Source organism: Solanum lycopersicum, chromosome 7 (assembly GCF_036512215.1).
Source record: "Solanum lycopersicum chromosome 7, SLM_r2.1".
NCBI classification, from domain to species: Eukaryota; Viridiplantae; Streptophyta; class Magnoliopsida; order Solanales; family Solanaceae; genus Solanum; species Solanum lycopersicum.
Genome location: NC_090806.1, coordinates 33,753,270 through 33,769,136, shown reverse-complemented (window position 1 = coordinate 33,769,136; position 15,867 = coordinate 33,753,270). Strand labels below are relative to the sequence as shown.

The following is a 15,867-nucleotide window of genomic DNA, read 5'->3' as shown; positions in this document are numbered from 1 at the left end:
CAACAAGAATCATGGCCAACATCAAACTTCATAGAGCATATCATTTAACGATACATATCATCATACTTTTGAATTAGAGAAAAACACACATATTCACAAGTTAAAGCAATCATCATATAGTATCATCAATGTGAAAGATCACCATATACACATCATGTACAATAATAAGCATATACATACATATGAACATCCTTCTTAGACTTCCCTCAAGGCTTACTAGGCAATGTTTAGGTAGAGTCCCATAACCCTACCTAGACAAAGCTAAACCCCTTAGGATTTCCTAGTTAGAATTCATTTTTTTAATTCATTTTACATTTTGGGAACATCTTGAATTAACCGACATAGACAACATTAGCTAATGTGGAATCCGGTGTTATGGAACCCTACACCGAAGGAAGGTGGATAACTTGCCAAGGTATTATAAAATCATGAACATAGAAACTACGTGGATCCACTAGCTCGCATTCCTATAGGGGAAACATAGTTCATGAATTAGGAGATATAATTGGGACTCTCTTTATGCTACATACAATTAAACATCATACCAACCCTATCAATATTAACATAAGGTATACTTCAATACAACATCATCACTTCATCACAATTAACCATATTTGAAGCAAAGAGTTGAGATCACTAGACTTACCAAGTCTTCTTCATAATCCACCATCAAGGTCTTACCATCAGCCCTTAACCCAATAAGGGTGTAGTATCATCACACAATAACTCAAGAACTTTAATGATAGGACTATAATTCATTTTAAACTATTCATAATTAATAAATAAAATTAAATAGTATTAATTTAACCTAACCAAGTCAATCAAATCAACACTACACAATTCATATCGAATATCATAACCTAGGGTTAAGGTAAATTGGTCATATTCTAAAAACTAGACTAATCCATCAAGAAATAACATAATAAAGTTATAATACAAGTTAGTATATTCATAATAGTCAAATTAAATCATAAAAAAAGAAATTCACAAGATCAATTTCAAGATTGGAAAAGACCCACTTGTATTTCATACTTCTAAAATCAATTTGATGGAACCCTTTGGGGAAAGAACTCCCAACGGTGAAAGGAAACTCATACCTTAGTGTTTGTTGAATATTGAAGGATAAAATTTGGTTATTTCATCCCTATAACCCCTTGAATTTGAACTTCTATGGTGTTCTTCAACTTGGAGAGATAAATAATAGAGAAGGAAGAGAGTTTAGGTTTTTGGAATTATGAGAGCTTAGGTTAGTGTAATTAGGTTAGAGTCTTTATAAAGGTTTTAAATTAACTTAAATATACCTCCACTAACACATAATTAACCTCATAAATAATCCAACTACTTAAATCAATTAAACTGAAACATGCAAAAAAATAGTGGCTCCATAAATGAGACCACGATCGACGGATCGTGTGTCCATCGACGGGCACTGTTCACCTCTGGGCTGCACATTCATTGATAAGTTCAGAGATTGTCCATTTTTAGACTTCCAAAAATTTATCTAAGTGTCCATATACTGAAGAAGTCCACGAACCATTTGTTGGACAATGGATCGTGTCTTGCATCCGTTAGTGAACACTGCTTTTGTCAGCCTTTGATCCAAAAACGGAAAGGTCCTCGTGAAGGACCCTTCGGTGGTCCTTGGGGATTATTGCCCGGAAATTTAAACTGTTAATCAACTCTAATACGTGTAAGACACCCTTCCACCAATTTTCATCATTTTCCAACTCCTAAAACATAGTAAAATAGGCTAAGGGACTAGCACCTCCTTGGACTAGATTGTGGACGTCATGGACATTCTTTGACGCTTTGATTTATTAACTTCTTAAATGACTTATATTTATTAAAATAAAAATTAAAAGAGTGTAAATACCTTTTGAAACTTATGTTAGGCTCTAGAACACATCTTAGACTTTCGAAGTGTTACGTTATCCCTCCCTTAGGAACATTGTCCCCAAATGACACTAAAATCTTTAAAAGGAAGGACTAGACTCAATACTAGCAGCCCAATCAATCCACTATACATACATCATGATTTAAAACATCAATCATATCATTTACACAAAGCAATTCAAAACTTCAATTACCACACATAAAGTAAAAATCACATTATGAGAAGTTTCCGTCTCACACAATAACATGAGCTCAACATATTATATATGAGTCAATTATGCCAAAGATCAACTCACAACATGCTTAATATCGTTTCATAAAGACTCACCATATCAAAATGTATAACATAACTCAAAACAAGACAAATAGAAAAATTGACAATTTTCAACTTAAATAGGCATGTTTCATTGTAACTTCACTATATTGATTTCATAAAAAAAGCACATTTTTGCAATGCTTCACCAAAAATCAAGCAACTTCAATTTTAGTCATTACTTTCATTATAAAAAGGAATAATTATCCTTAGTTATCACATATATGAGGGTAATGGGAGTTCATGTTGGCCACGGCCTCCCATGTCCTCAAGTAGGTGATTTTTCCATAACATCTTTATGGAAGGAACCTCTTTGTTCATCAAATTCCTTACTTCTCTATCAATGATTTTTACTGGAACCTCCTCATAAGAAAGGTTATCCTTCACACCAAGACCCTCTACAGGAAGAATAGATTCAGGATCACTATTGCATTGCTTAAGCATAGAAAAATGGAAAACTAGATGAACCAAATATAGTTCACGAGGGAGTTGCAATTCATATGAAACCTTACCAACCCTTTGCAATATTTCATAGGGACCTACATAAGGAGGACTCAACTTCCCATTGTTGCCAAATCTAACCACCCCTTTCATAGGAATAATTTTCAAGTACACCTTATCACCCTCTTCAAACTCTAATTCCTTTGTCCTGTGGTTGGCACAAGAATTTTTCCGGATATAGGCTGTTTTCAAGAGATTCCATATGATATGAACCTTCTTCAAAGTCTTATAAATCAAATAAGGATCCAAAAGTGAAGATTCACCCACTTCAAACCATTCAATTGGAGATCTACATCTCCTATAATACAAGGCTTCATAATGAGCCATAGATATAGATAAGCTGTTGCTATTATTGTAAGCAAACTCCATTAAATGCAAGTGCTTCTCCCAATTTCCCTTGAAATCAATAAAACAAGCTCTAATCATATCCTCAAGGGTTTGAAGAGTAAGCTCCGCTTGAACATTCGTTTGGGGATGAAAAGTGGTGCTTAACTTCACCTTTGTACCCAACCCTAGTTGGATTGACCTCCAAAACCTAGATGTAAATTGTTCACCCCTAACCTATATGATAAATAACGGAATACCATGGAGACAAACAATCTCAGCTATGAAGATCTTTGCACGATCCTCAACTGAATAAGTAGACTTGACGGGAATAAAGTGAGGGGATTCGGTCAACCTATCAACAACCACCCATATGGAGTCATATTGCTTTTGTGTCTGACGCAAACCTACAAGAAAATTCATATTAATGTCTTCCCATTTCCAAGTATGGACTTGGATTTATTGAAACCAACCACTTGTCTTTGATGTTTGACTTTTACTTATTGGTAATTTGGACACCTGGCAACAAATTCCATTATGTCCTTTTTCAAACCTTCCAACCAAAACACTTACCTAAGGTTAAGGTACATCTTTGTCGAACTCAAATGAATGGAGTAACGGGACCCATGATCTACCTTAAGAATCTGGTTCCTTAAACCATCTATATTCGGAAGACACAACCTTCCTTGATATCTCAAGACACCATCCCTCCCCTAAGGAAAATGAATCATTAAGCTTACCAAGAACTGATTCCTTCAACTCCATCAATGGTTGGTGAAGGAGTTTATTGGGCTTCAATTCAACCACCACATAAGACTTGGAGTCATAATTGACCATAATACTACCATTCGGAGAATTTTCCAATCTAACACTCAATCTAGCAAACCTATGAAAATCATTCACTACGTCTTTCTTGGCTTCATCAATATGAGACACACTACCCATGGTCATATGACTTAGAGCATCCAAAACCACATTGGCCTTGACGGGGTGATAGAGAAACTCATGTCATAATCTTTAAACAATTCCAACCACCTTCTTTTTGGATATTCAACTCATTTTGAGTAAACACATATTGGAGACTCTTGTGGTCGGTATACACATTAACATGGACACCAAAAAAGTAATCCTCCATATTTTCAAGGAAAATACCACAGCCGAACTAATATCATGAGTTGGATGGTTCCTCTCATGCACCTTAAGTTTTCTAGAAGCATAGTCTACTACTTTCCCATGTTGCATAAGCACACACCATAAACCCACACGCGATGCATCACAACTGTAAGACCACGAAAATGACTTATATGATGAAATAGACAAACATGGGTGTCATAGTGGTCTAATGTCTTTATTTGTTTATAATGTGGTTTTGAGGTAGTGTCTTAAGTTTTACATGCATTGGAAGTCAAACATCAATGGACGATCAAGACGTTCGACGACTAAGTGACCTATGTGCCTCATATGTGGTTGTATTTTTTTATATGTGTTTCATGAGCTTATATGGTACTTAAAGGATTTATTATAGTGTATATAGGTAGTGTGTCAAGTTTCATGAATTTTGGAGGTCAAACGTCCAAGAACATCTATGACGTTTGAATGGTTTTGCTTAGAACGACCCTGTGTGTCTATGAATGTTTCCTCAAATTTTACGTGTTCTTTTTGGGTTAAACTTATGTGATAGGTCCTAAACTCGTATACGAACATATTTTAGGTGGATACGTCCGGGTACGACCGTATGTAGGACATGCAAGGTGCCCTAAAGAAGGACCCCAACATTGGAGTTCAAACTACCAGGCACTGGCAATCGACGACCCAAACTATGGCCAATTTACCTGGAAATGGCCCGTCGATTGGTCTCGTCGATGGAGCCACTTGTCCTGCAGATGGGGAGTTGCAGGTGCAACTAACAAGACCTCATCGATGGGACGTGGGTGATACCACGTACTATCAATATACGAAATGTATTAAATTGATATCTACTTGGTTTTAGATTGATAAATCTATATTGAATTGACTTAGGTTATGTATTGAATTGATGTTCATGGCAATGGTTAAGTGCATTATGGTATCGAATTGGATGATTTATCTTTGGAATCAAAGTGGTAAGATGGAGTGGGGGTATGATGTCCTAATTAGACTTTAATTATGTTGTGATTTGTATGATCCACTTATGGTGGCGGTGTGCAATATGATTATCATGGCCTTGTTGTCACTACCTGCAGTACTATGATGTTTTGTATTGTTGTGTTATGTGAAGTATGATTTTATATATCTATTTTTGAAGCAATGTGAAAGTATGTGTTCTTTATATGTAAGTTAGTAAAACATGTAGACTATGACTATGTGCTTCTATATGTAGTCTTAGGGTTGATACATGGTTGTTCCTACTTGACTATATAAGTCTATAATAGTTATATTGAGTATGATATGGTACTGTGTAGGATGACTTAGAGATGATAATGGTTATTCCTATGTGCTTATAGAATGACTGGCAATACATGTTAAGGTTAAGTATTTTGTTTCTTGTCTTGATTAACTTGTGTCCCTTACATGATGCTTGTATGAATATGAATATGTAATGTTTTGACTTAGGATATTAAATTCTCTTAGTTTTGTATGTATGAATGATATGTGACCTTAAATGATGCTAAGAGAGTCCTTTATGTGATGGCTTGGTCCATGTGGATAAGAGCATCCCTTATGTCACCATCCGTCAAAGGAAAGAATTGACCAGATCATTGTCATTATTTACATCTTCTTCAATATAAGGGACTTTATTGCCTCGGGGAGGAGCTCTGGCATTGGCAATATCTTCCTGAAGTATTTGTGCAATGTTCCTTAGAGTATTCGTTGCCTATATCACAATAAAAGTATTAGATACTAAAGATACATAGAGTTAAGACTCTAGAGGCATGATATCGGATTTCCAAAGAAGTGAGAATTTCCTAAACATCTTATACATTCTTTTTCATAAGTGTGGCGCTCCTCACAATTATAAATATGTAGCTACATAGACATGGATAAGTGAGAGATCGACTCTAAAGAAATTCAACCTCTATCACAACCCAAAAGTACACCCTAGAAGTTAGAGCATCCTTGCATCATCACACGGAAAACGAGACTTCAAGAAGTCTCATCTAAGCCTCTCATATCATTCATTGCTTGATAAATATTCTAGAATGTGTAAAAATTTAAAATTTTCTTCACACACAAAGAACTCTTACATAAACAATACGCAAGTAGAAGACTTTCATTTAAAACATTAAGCTTTTACAATATTTACTTGAACCATCTAAACTTTAGAGTATACAACACTAAGGACTATTCCCATACAAGACTATAAAATAAAGACTATTGCATAAGGAACTTGTGGATATTCTCCTCAAATCGATGAGGACTCACAAATACATCATCTTCAAAAAAATTAGAAATGTATCTATCCTCCATGGCACATCAAGACTTCCAATTCCCTACACTTTAGTTAAAAAGGGAATATAAGGGATTAGCACATTAGATGTACTAAGCATGGAAGCCATTCAAAAACCATGAAAAAGTTATATTGAGTAAATAACATGATTTTCATGAATTTCGATTAAAACATCATACTATAAGAAATAACAACAACATATAACAACTTAGAAACTCATAAGAAATCATTTAGCAAAAAGTCACATTTTTGGAGCACTTTTTCAGTGAACTCACTTCACTGTACAGTGAACTCAATTCATTGTTACAGTGAAGTTATTTTCATTCACTTTGCACACCTTTTTATCATATAAGTCCCTCACTAGAAGATATCCTAATACTCTCTTGACTAATAAAAAAAGAGACCGCCCATAGACCCTCTTTAATCACACCTAATAGATCTTGTTCAAAACCCATAATTAGATCAACATACATTTACAAGACATCAAACATATGAACATCAAATCCTCTTACCGAAGGTTATTCTAAGGTTCACTTGAGTGAGTTGTGAAGAGACCGACCATACAATACCTTGCACACACACTTAAGAGATCCTATAAACATCCCAAGATCGAATCATTCACACTTAACACATTAGCATACACAGATAATATGACATTCTCCGTTCAAAGGATATTAAAATGCTTACTTAAGTAAATCAAGAAGATAATATCCATGATTGACCTATTCAAGATTACCTAAGTTAATCCTTAAGACTACCTAAGTATTAGATCATGTCTACATAATCAACCAACTTCCCAAACTAGAGTAATTCTTAAGACTTATCTAGGTAAGATAAGAAGTGACAATTCGTATGCCCTCTTCACACCTTAACTAGACAACTCTTAATTACTCTAGATAAGTACAAATTCATTTAACATACATTTTTAATATCACACCCATATCTTAGACCCTAGATGAGACTGGCGTCGTTAACCTCTCAGAGGTCGTAGACAAGACTCTTCGTAGCTTTCATGACAATCATATAATTAAATTTAGCGGAAAATTTAAAAAAATTTAAATTTACTGAAGTGTACTTAGACTTCATATAATTCGTGGATAAGAGTAATATACTAACAACTCAAAATAAACAACCATGTATTAACAGATTGAACAAATCAAATGAAGAATTCATGATATCATTAATAGTTTACAAACCAGCCTTAATTTAAAAGTTTGAACAAATGTTTGAAAGAAAACGCTAGGAACAACATCCACTAGCTATGTCTAATTTACTAAATCTAGAGAATTAAGGGTAGGAATTCTCTAACTCAAGCGTACCTACCAAAGTTTTGAGATAAAGCGCAGTCATCCTCAAACTCAAGAGGACCTACCAGAGTTTGGAGGTACTAGTCCAAACAGCTTCAACTGATCTTCAATCTCCTTCAAGGATCTGCACCTATAAAAATAGTAATTGTATATGAGTTAGTACACACATGTACTAAGTATGGGTATATGCACATAAACACATAAGGACTATACATTATCAAGGAAAGTTCTTCCTATAGCAACATACCATTTTTGGAAAGTGAAGTCACTTCATTTTCCTAATTCGTTATTTACGAATCTTGCTATGAAAATGACATATTTAAATGCATTTAAAACACACAACTCATTTTCTTTATGAACATAAGACCTTGGAATCATGACCATAATTTTTAGAATAACTCAAGCAAACTTTAATATTTTTGCACCCCTTAGGCCGAGTACTCCCTCTCCTAGACTTAGTTTATTTTTCAGTTTTTTCTTCTTTTTATCGTATAGTTCAATGATCTCCTTTGATCCTATGTTTTACTTACGAGTGCAATAATTCATTGTAGTCCCAATGCTACAACGAATTAAGTAAGTAATCCAAAAGAACAAGGAAATGATTGGACTACCCTACTGATAAGTTGTTCTTTCCATTATTGTTTAACTGGGCTTGAAGTCTTTATAAGCCAATTTATGAACCATTATGTTTTGCTCCCTTTATTAGCATAAACGAATAACTGTTAAAACTTCACTCTTAATAAAAACTAATGATTTGATATACTTATGCTTTTGCTTACGTAGTTCGCTTTGAGCTTACATTTCTTGTTCTTTGATCTCATTGTCAATTTGAACATACTAGGTTGACTTAGGATATTCTTCTAAGACTTCCATTGGTATCTTTCAACGTAATGACTAAGAATGACTGACATCATTACTAAGTCTAACCTCACCATTTGTTCATCCTATCAGAACACCCTTCATCTTCCTAGTTCTTTCTTGATTAATTTCATACTTTCTAAATAAAATCTTTAGCATTTAACCGACATATATCATGTGAGCTAACATAAAATCTAGTGCCTTTACCACATTGAAAAGAGGTGTCTCACTGGCCAAAGTTAAACCGAATACTTCCTAGCTTTATTAGGTGTATTAACTAGCTAGTAACCTATGCTGGCAGCATAGATCAAAGACTAAGAGAATTTGGAGAGTCTTATCAACCTTGTTGATAGTATCATCTCATGAGGCTTACATGTATTTGCACAAGCTCATTACTAGACTATCGGTGCTTACTCAATTTATTTTACTTTACAATTTTTAGAGTTGAATCATACACTATCGAAGTTTTCTTCTTGTATGAGGTATGCTTAGCTCAATGGATGACTTGTCATCCCTTTCTATACTTGATAAATGTAAACATAAATCTTACATTATCAATATGGTGTGAATGAGACTTGTCTCACGATCTCTAACACCCTCTTATGTGAGTATCTTTAACATAATTGTTTAGATTCAAGTGAGACTTGTCTCATTTCATTCAACACCCCATTCTAGGTCAATTTCATAACTCATAATCTTTTAGATATTTCATAACTCACCTTATATTTTTCAATGTAATTTATAGTCTTGTACCATTCTTTATAAAAGTTATAAGGACTTATTCAATATGCTACTATGTTCACAAGTTCATTTAGATAGGGTATGTTGGGACTTGTCCCAATCATTGACATACATTAGGTTATGAGTTCATTAAGTTTCATCTTGTCAAGTTAGTATTTAACATGTATTTGTCCTTACAAGAAACATAATAATTTACATTGGCGATATAAGATAGGTTTGACTTAGTCATTGGCCAATTCTAATACATAATTTGGAAATAATATTGCTGCCTAATTTATTGGCATATACCAAACTTTCACTAAACACTTGTCAAGATATTATCACTATCCAAGTCAATTAACTTCATGTACATACTATTGTAATCTCATCATTTAAGCAAGCCAACTTTAACATTTGTAGCTTATAAGAACAATTCAGTGTTTAGTTTGGCCATGCTATAAAGTTGATTTGGCATTGAAGATTCATTAACTAGCTTTGATTCTCATTATTATTTCTTCTTGGAAACATTGCATTCAAAACACCTACAAACATATCTACTGTAAACACAGACTGTAATTGAAACCTTCGTTCCTTTCAACACTAAACTGAATTTCATAAACGACTTGTAACAATTTCATCTTCTCGAACACAATTAGGCATTACAACATTTTTTATCTCATGTAAATGACACTTTATTCATAATAATCTAACCGATAGGTCTCATTCGACATTATCAAATCACATAAACCTATACATAATGATCAGTTAGCACCACATACAAACAACATGCTCGAGATTTGCATTATACATACTACTAGAATTAGAAATAGGAAGAACTAAGGAGATGAACATTCGACAATTTCATTGGAAACAACCCTAGTTTTGGTTTTGTTGAATTCAAAATGTTTGAAAATTCTCCTGGCAAAGGAATACAAGAGAGAAATCCATACCTTAGTGAATTGAATCTACGAAGAGCACCCTATACTTTGCACAAAAATATTGAAGAATTGCCTTGAAATTGCCTAAGGAGAATTAAGAGAATTTTTTTGTATTTTTCTTACGTTTGTTAACTATTTTTCAGTCGTGAATTTATACTGGATGAACGTGAGTCTAAATATTAGGAACGGAATATAGACTAATTCAACTTAGGCTAATTAACTACGTTAAATGAATCAATTAGAAAATTACAAAAATGCCCCTCCTAAACCAGGCGTGCTTTTAGCATATGTGCATCCTGCACTTTCCCAACCATGCACTCTGTAGTTGCACTTGTAAAGTTCACTTCTTTTCCCAAGGATACTCATTATGTCCTTGGGCACTACTTAATCTACATCATCATTTTAAATGATCATGTGCTATGGTACCTGGGCTTGACGCTTGGATGTATGTGTGTAAGCAAAGAAAACAAAAAAATTAACTTAGGGTCTTCATTGCAGGTACAATTCCTAAAGAAGCTTGGATTTGAGCATTTGAACATTAAAGTGTATTTTAAGTTACTTATTAATACATAGAAATTGGCTAACACCCTTTAGCCAATATTCGCTAACATACCCAATATTACTCAATATTGAACATTGGGATGCCTATGTACCCCAATACATATTATAAAAACCAAATAGACTCTTCACTAGACAAGTACATTTTCTGGAACAATACATAACCCCCCCCCCCCCAGGAACATTTGTCCCCGAATGCCACTACACATCATTTTTAATTAAAGAGGGTATTTTGGAAAAACACATCAACATACTTGAAATTTTGCTCTTTGTGAATATCTGATTCACAACTTACTCTGGATGATGAACCTCACTCAAAGCTTATCAAAAGTTTCATATATGAGATTGAGGAACTTCCTTCTCAATCTCACTTTAACTCAATGCACATCATGTCAACGCTATACAAAAAACAACAACATGAATGCAAGCACGAACTCATATTAACTCATACAATGCAAGTATAAAACACACAAATATGGACTTAAAACACAAAAACCGACTAATGCACTAAAATTTAGAGTTTCATAAACAAAATCAGACTTAGGAAGAGTATATCTAACCTCAAGAACTGAACAAGTGAAGATAACGGGATCTCATGTCGGCCTCGGCCTCCCATGTTTCTCCCTAAACAAGGTGGTTCCTCCACAACACCTCTACGGTGGCAACCTCCTTCATCCTCAGCTGCTTCACTTGGCGGTCTAAGATTTCAACTGGAACCTCTTCATAAGAAAGGTTCTCATCGACTCTTAACCCCTCAACAGGCTTGGTGGATGCTTGATCACCTAGATATTTTATAAGCATCGGAACATGAAACACAGGATGAATAAAAGCCAAGACATTTGGTATCTTCAATTCAAAAGCAACATTCCTTACTCACTGTAAGACCTCATAAGGACATATATGCCTCTGACTCAACTTCCCTTTCTTACCCAACCTCATCACCCTTTTCATGGGTAATATCTTCAGGTAAACTTGATCACCTACCTCGAATTCAAGAGCCCTTTTTCTGTTATCAGCATAGGATTTTTTATTACTGTAAGCAGTAGCCAATCTATCCCTGATCATTCTCACCTTTTCCATAGCCTCGTGTATGATCTCAGCGCCAATGATGGAAGACTCTCCTACCTCAAACCACCCAACTGGGGACCTTCATCTCCAGCTATATAGTGCTTCAAATGTTATGTTTATAAAAGGACTCAAGCAGTGCCAAGTAATCATCCAAACTCCCCTTGAACTCAATAACACATGCTCTCAGCATGTCTTCAAGGGTCTGATGTGTATGCTCTTCTTGTCCATCCGTCAGAGGATGAAAAGCAGTACTGAGCTTCACCTATGTACCCAAGCTCTTTTTGAAAGATCTCCAAAAGTTAGAAATGAACTTGTCTCCCCTATCCGAAATGATAGATAAAGGGATCCCATTCAACCTCACTATCTCAATAATATATAGCTTGGCATTATCTTGGCCATGTAAGTAGACTTCACAGGAATGAAGTGAGCAGACTTAGTCATCCTTTCAACAATGAATCAATGGAATCATGCAGTTTCCTGGTCCTGGGCAGACCAACCACAAAGTCCATATTAATAGCCTCCCACTTCCATGTTGGAATCTCAATCGACTATGTAAGACCTTCACACTTAAGATGTTTGGCCTTAACCTGTTGGCAATTTGGGCACTCCTCCACAAACTTAAAGATATCTCGCTTCATACCTTTTCATAAATAGATCTCATTGATCATGATACATCTTGATGCAACCTAGATGAATGGACTACCTGGAGCCATGAGCCTATGCAATAATATTAGGTCTCATATTATCAATTTTGGGCACACAATCTGCCCTGGTATCTAAGCGCACCATCCCTCCTTGGGAGAATAATTCATTCAGCTTACTGCATACTGATTCTGTTAACTCCATAAGTAGTGGGTCAATATGCTTCTTAGTTTTAACATCTACAACAAATAAGGATTCAGAACTTCAATGAACTGAAAAACCCCCACTTGGTGTATCTACCAGTCATACACCTAACCTTGACAATTGGTATACCTCGTTAACAAGCTCCTTCTTCTCATCATTAATATGAGACACACTGCTCATGCTCCATCAGCTCAAAGCATCAGCCACTACATTGGTCATACCTACATGATAATGGACACTCATGTCCTAATCCTTGAGCAACTCTAGCCATCTTCTGTGACGAAGATTCAATTCTCTCTATGTTAAAACATACTGAAGACTTTTATGGTCAATAAATACATCAACATGTACACCATAAAAATAATGTCTCCAAATTTTTAGCGCAAATGCCACAACAGCTAACTCAAGATCATGTGTAGGGCAATTCTTCTCGTGGATTTTCAACTATCTTGATGAATATGCAACCACCTTGACGTCCTACATAAGAACACATCTCAAACCTACACAGGAAACATCACAGTACACCATATACCCTTCATTACTCATCGGCAATGTGAGTACTAGGGCTAAAGTGAATTGGTCTTTAAGCTCTTGGAAGCTCTTTTCACAAGTTTCAAACCACTCAAGCTTTGCCATCTCCTTTGATAAGCAGTCAATGGAGAAGCAATAGCAGAAAACCCCTCGACACACCTGCGATGGTAACCAGTCAAACCCAAGAAACTCCGGATGTCTATAGTAGTGAGAGGTATTGGCTAGTACTTCGCTGACTTAATCTTTTTCGGATCAACCTCTACACCCTTGTTGAACAAAACATGATCATGGAAGGTCACTGATCTTAGCCAAAACTCAGATTTTCTAATTTAGCATACAAGTGATGTTCCCTGAGTACTTGCAGTGTCATTCTCAAATGTCGTTCATGCTCTTCTTTGGTCTTAGTGTATATGAGGATTTCATCCATAAATACAATGACAAAATAATCAAGGTATTCATAGAAGATCATATTCATAAAGTCCATAAATGTGACTGGTGCGTTAGTGAGACCAAATGATATGAGAAGAAACTCATAATGACCATACCTAATACGGAAGGGAGTCTTAGGAATGTCCTCTTGTCTCATTCTAAGCTGGTGATACCCTGGCCAGAGATCTATTTTAGAAAGAAACTTAAACCTTTGAGGTGATCAACTAGATCATTAAATTTGGGAAGAGGGTCTTTTTTTATAGTGACTTTGTTGAGTCGCCGATAATCGATAAACATTCTAAGGGTTTATCCTTTTTCTTAACGAACAACACTAGAGCACCCCATGGGGATATCCTCGGCTGGATGAAGCCCTTATACAGTAGATCTTTTAACTGCACCTTCAACTCTTTGATTTCAACTAAAGCCATTTTATAGGGAGGAAAGGAAATTGGTTTGGTTCTGGGATATATGTCAACACCAAAGTAAATTTCGCGTTCCAGAGGGATTCATGGTAAATCCTTCGGAAAGACATCTTGAAACTCATTCATTTTAGACACAGAGTCTATGGAAGGAATTTCATGTTCTAAGTCATTGCCTCTTACTATGTGGTAAAAATACCCCTTAGACAACATCTTATTGGCTTTAATATGGGAAACTATTTGTCCTGTTGGATTTGAACTATGCCCTTCCCATTCGAGCTCTAACTCATCAGGAAACTGAAACCTTGCTCTACTTTTTCGACTGTCTATGGTATCACAACATTTATGGAGTCAATCCATACCAAAAAATATATCAAAAAGTCAAGCATGCTTAATTCTATTAGGTCAGGATAGGTAAATCTATCAAGAATAGTTATTGGGAAATCTCTATATACTCTTTCATCGCTAATGTTATCTCCTATCAGAATACTAACTAGAAAAAGTACATGGAAGATCTTAGGAAGAAAGTCAAATTTCCTAGCTACTAAAGAAGTAACAAAAGGCAATGTGGATCATGGATCTAAAGATGTGTACACAAGAAAAGAAAAGACATTAGGTACCAGTGACCACATCAGCTGACTTCTCCTTCTCCTCTCTACCTTTCAAAGCATGGAACTTGTTCCTCTTGGGAGACTCGGTAGCAGCACTAGGATTAGGCCGAGGATGAGTATCTGCCTTGGCCTAATTCTTAACATGTGGGCAGTCCCTAATCATATGCCTATTCTTGCCGCACCCATAGCAGGCATTAAAATCTACCATGCACTCACCTCTAAGAAAACGGCCACTTACCATACGACTTTCTGTCACGCGGGGCATTTATATCTTTGCCCTTTGAGGGCCCATAATTTACCCCTTTTGCATTAGTGTTCCTAGAAGGAGTAGGATTACGTGAGTGCTGGTGCCCCTTCTTGAACTTGGTCCTGTCTTGGCATCATAACGATCTCCTACCAGTGCTAGAACCAGCCTACTCACAGGGCCTAAGCTTCGTTCTTTCTCGGCCCCTTTTCCTCCGATGACTCTCCTCCACCTGTTGTGCATGTACCATCTTCCTAGCAAGGTTCATGTTATAATTAAACATGATTTAACGACATTCCTCCTCCAGATCCTCTGATACACCAGTCAGAAACCTGCTCATCTCATCCCTACTACTAGACATTAGGGAAGAAACATATTTGAAAATTTAAACAAACTTCAAGGAGTATTTCTTGACTATCATACCTCCCTGACGTAGGTTGATGAACTCCTCAACCTTAGCTTCTCTCTGCTCTCTAGAAAAGAACCTTTCTGGGAATGGATTCTTGAGAATGTCCCAAGTGATGGGGACTTCTCCTAGTGCTCGGTCATCTGCCCACGTCTTGTACCATACCTTAGCCACATCCTTGAGCTGGCATGCACCCAACTCATCCTTATCCTCTTCATTAACACCCAGAAAACAGAGAATCTTGTGGACCTCGTCCATAAACTCCAAGGGATCCTCATTGGTTCTGGACCTGAAGTGGACTGGAGGATTCATCCTTGTGAAATCTCTCGGTCTGCTAGTCATGGTACTAGCATTTGGGTTCTCCCTTGGAGCATCCTCTATAGTAGCCTAGGCTGTCATAGCCTATGCTTGCGCAGTGATGGAATGGGCTATCTAAACTAGTGTTGCTCTCACTTTTCCATTTGTCAACGCACA

The 15,867-nt window shown here is 36.0% G+C and overlaps 1 protein-coding gene across 1 annotated transcript; it reads right to left on the bottom strand.

The window, feature by feature from the left end:
* Window positions 1-2,422: 2,422 nt before the first annotated feature.
* On the bottom strand, window positions 2,423-3,976 carry LOC138337406 (uncharacterized). Its single transcript, XM_069287315.1, has 3 exons — window positions 3,772-3,976; window positions 3,305-3,438; window positions 2,423-3,103 (listed from the first exon to the last, which is right to left on the bottom strand). Exons 1-3 carry the CDS (start codon window positions 3,974-3,976, stop codon window positions 2,423-2,425), a joined length of 1,020 nt encoding a protein of 339 aa, XP_069143416.1.
* Between the last annotated feature and the right edge of the window lie 11,891 nt (window positions 3,977-15,867).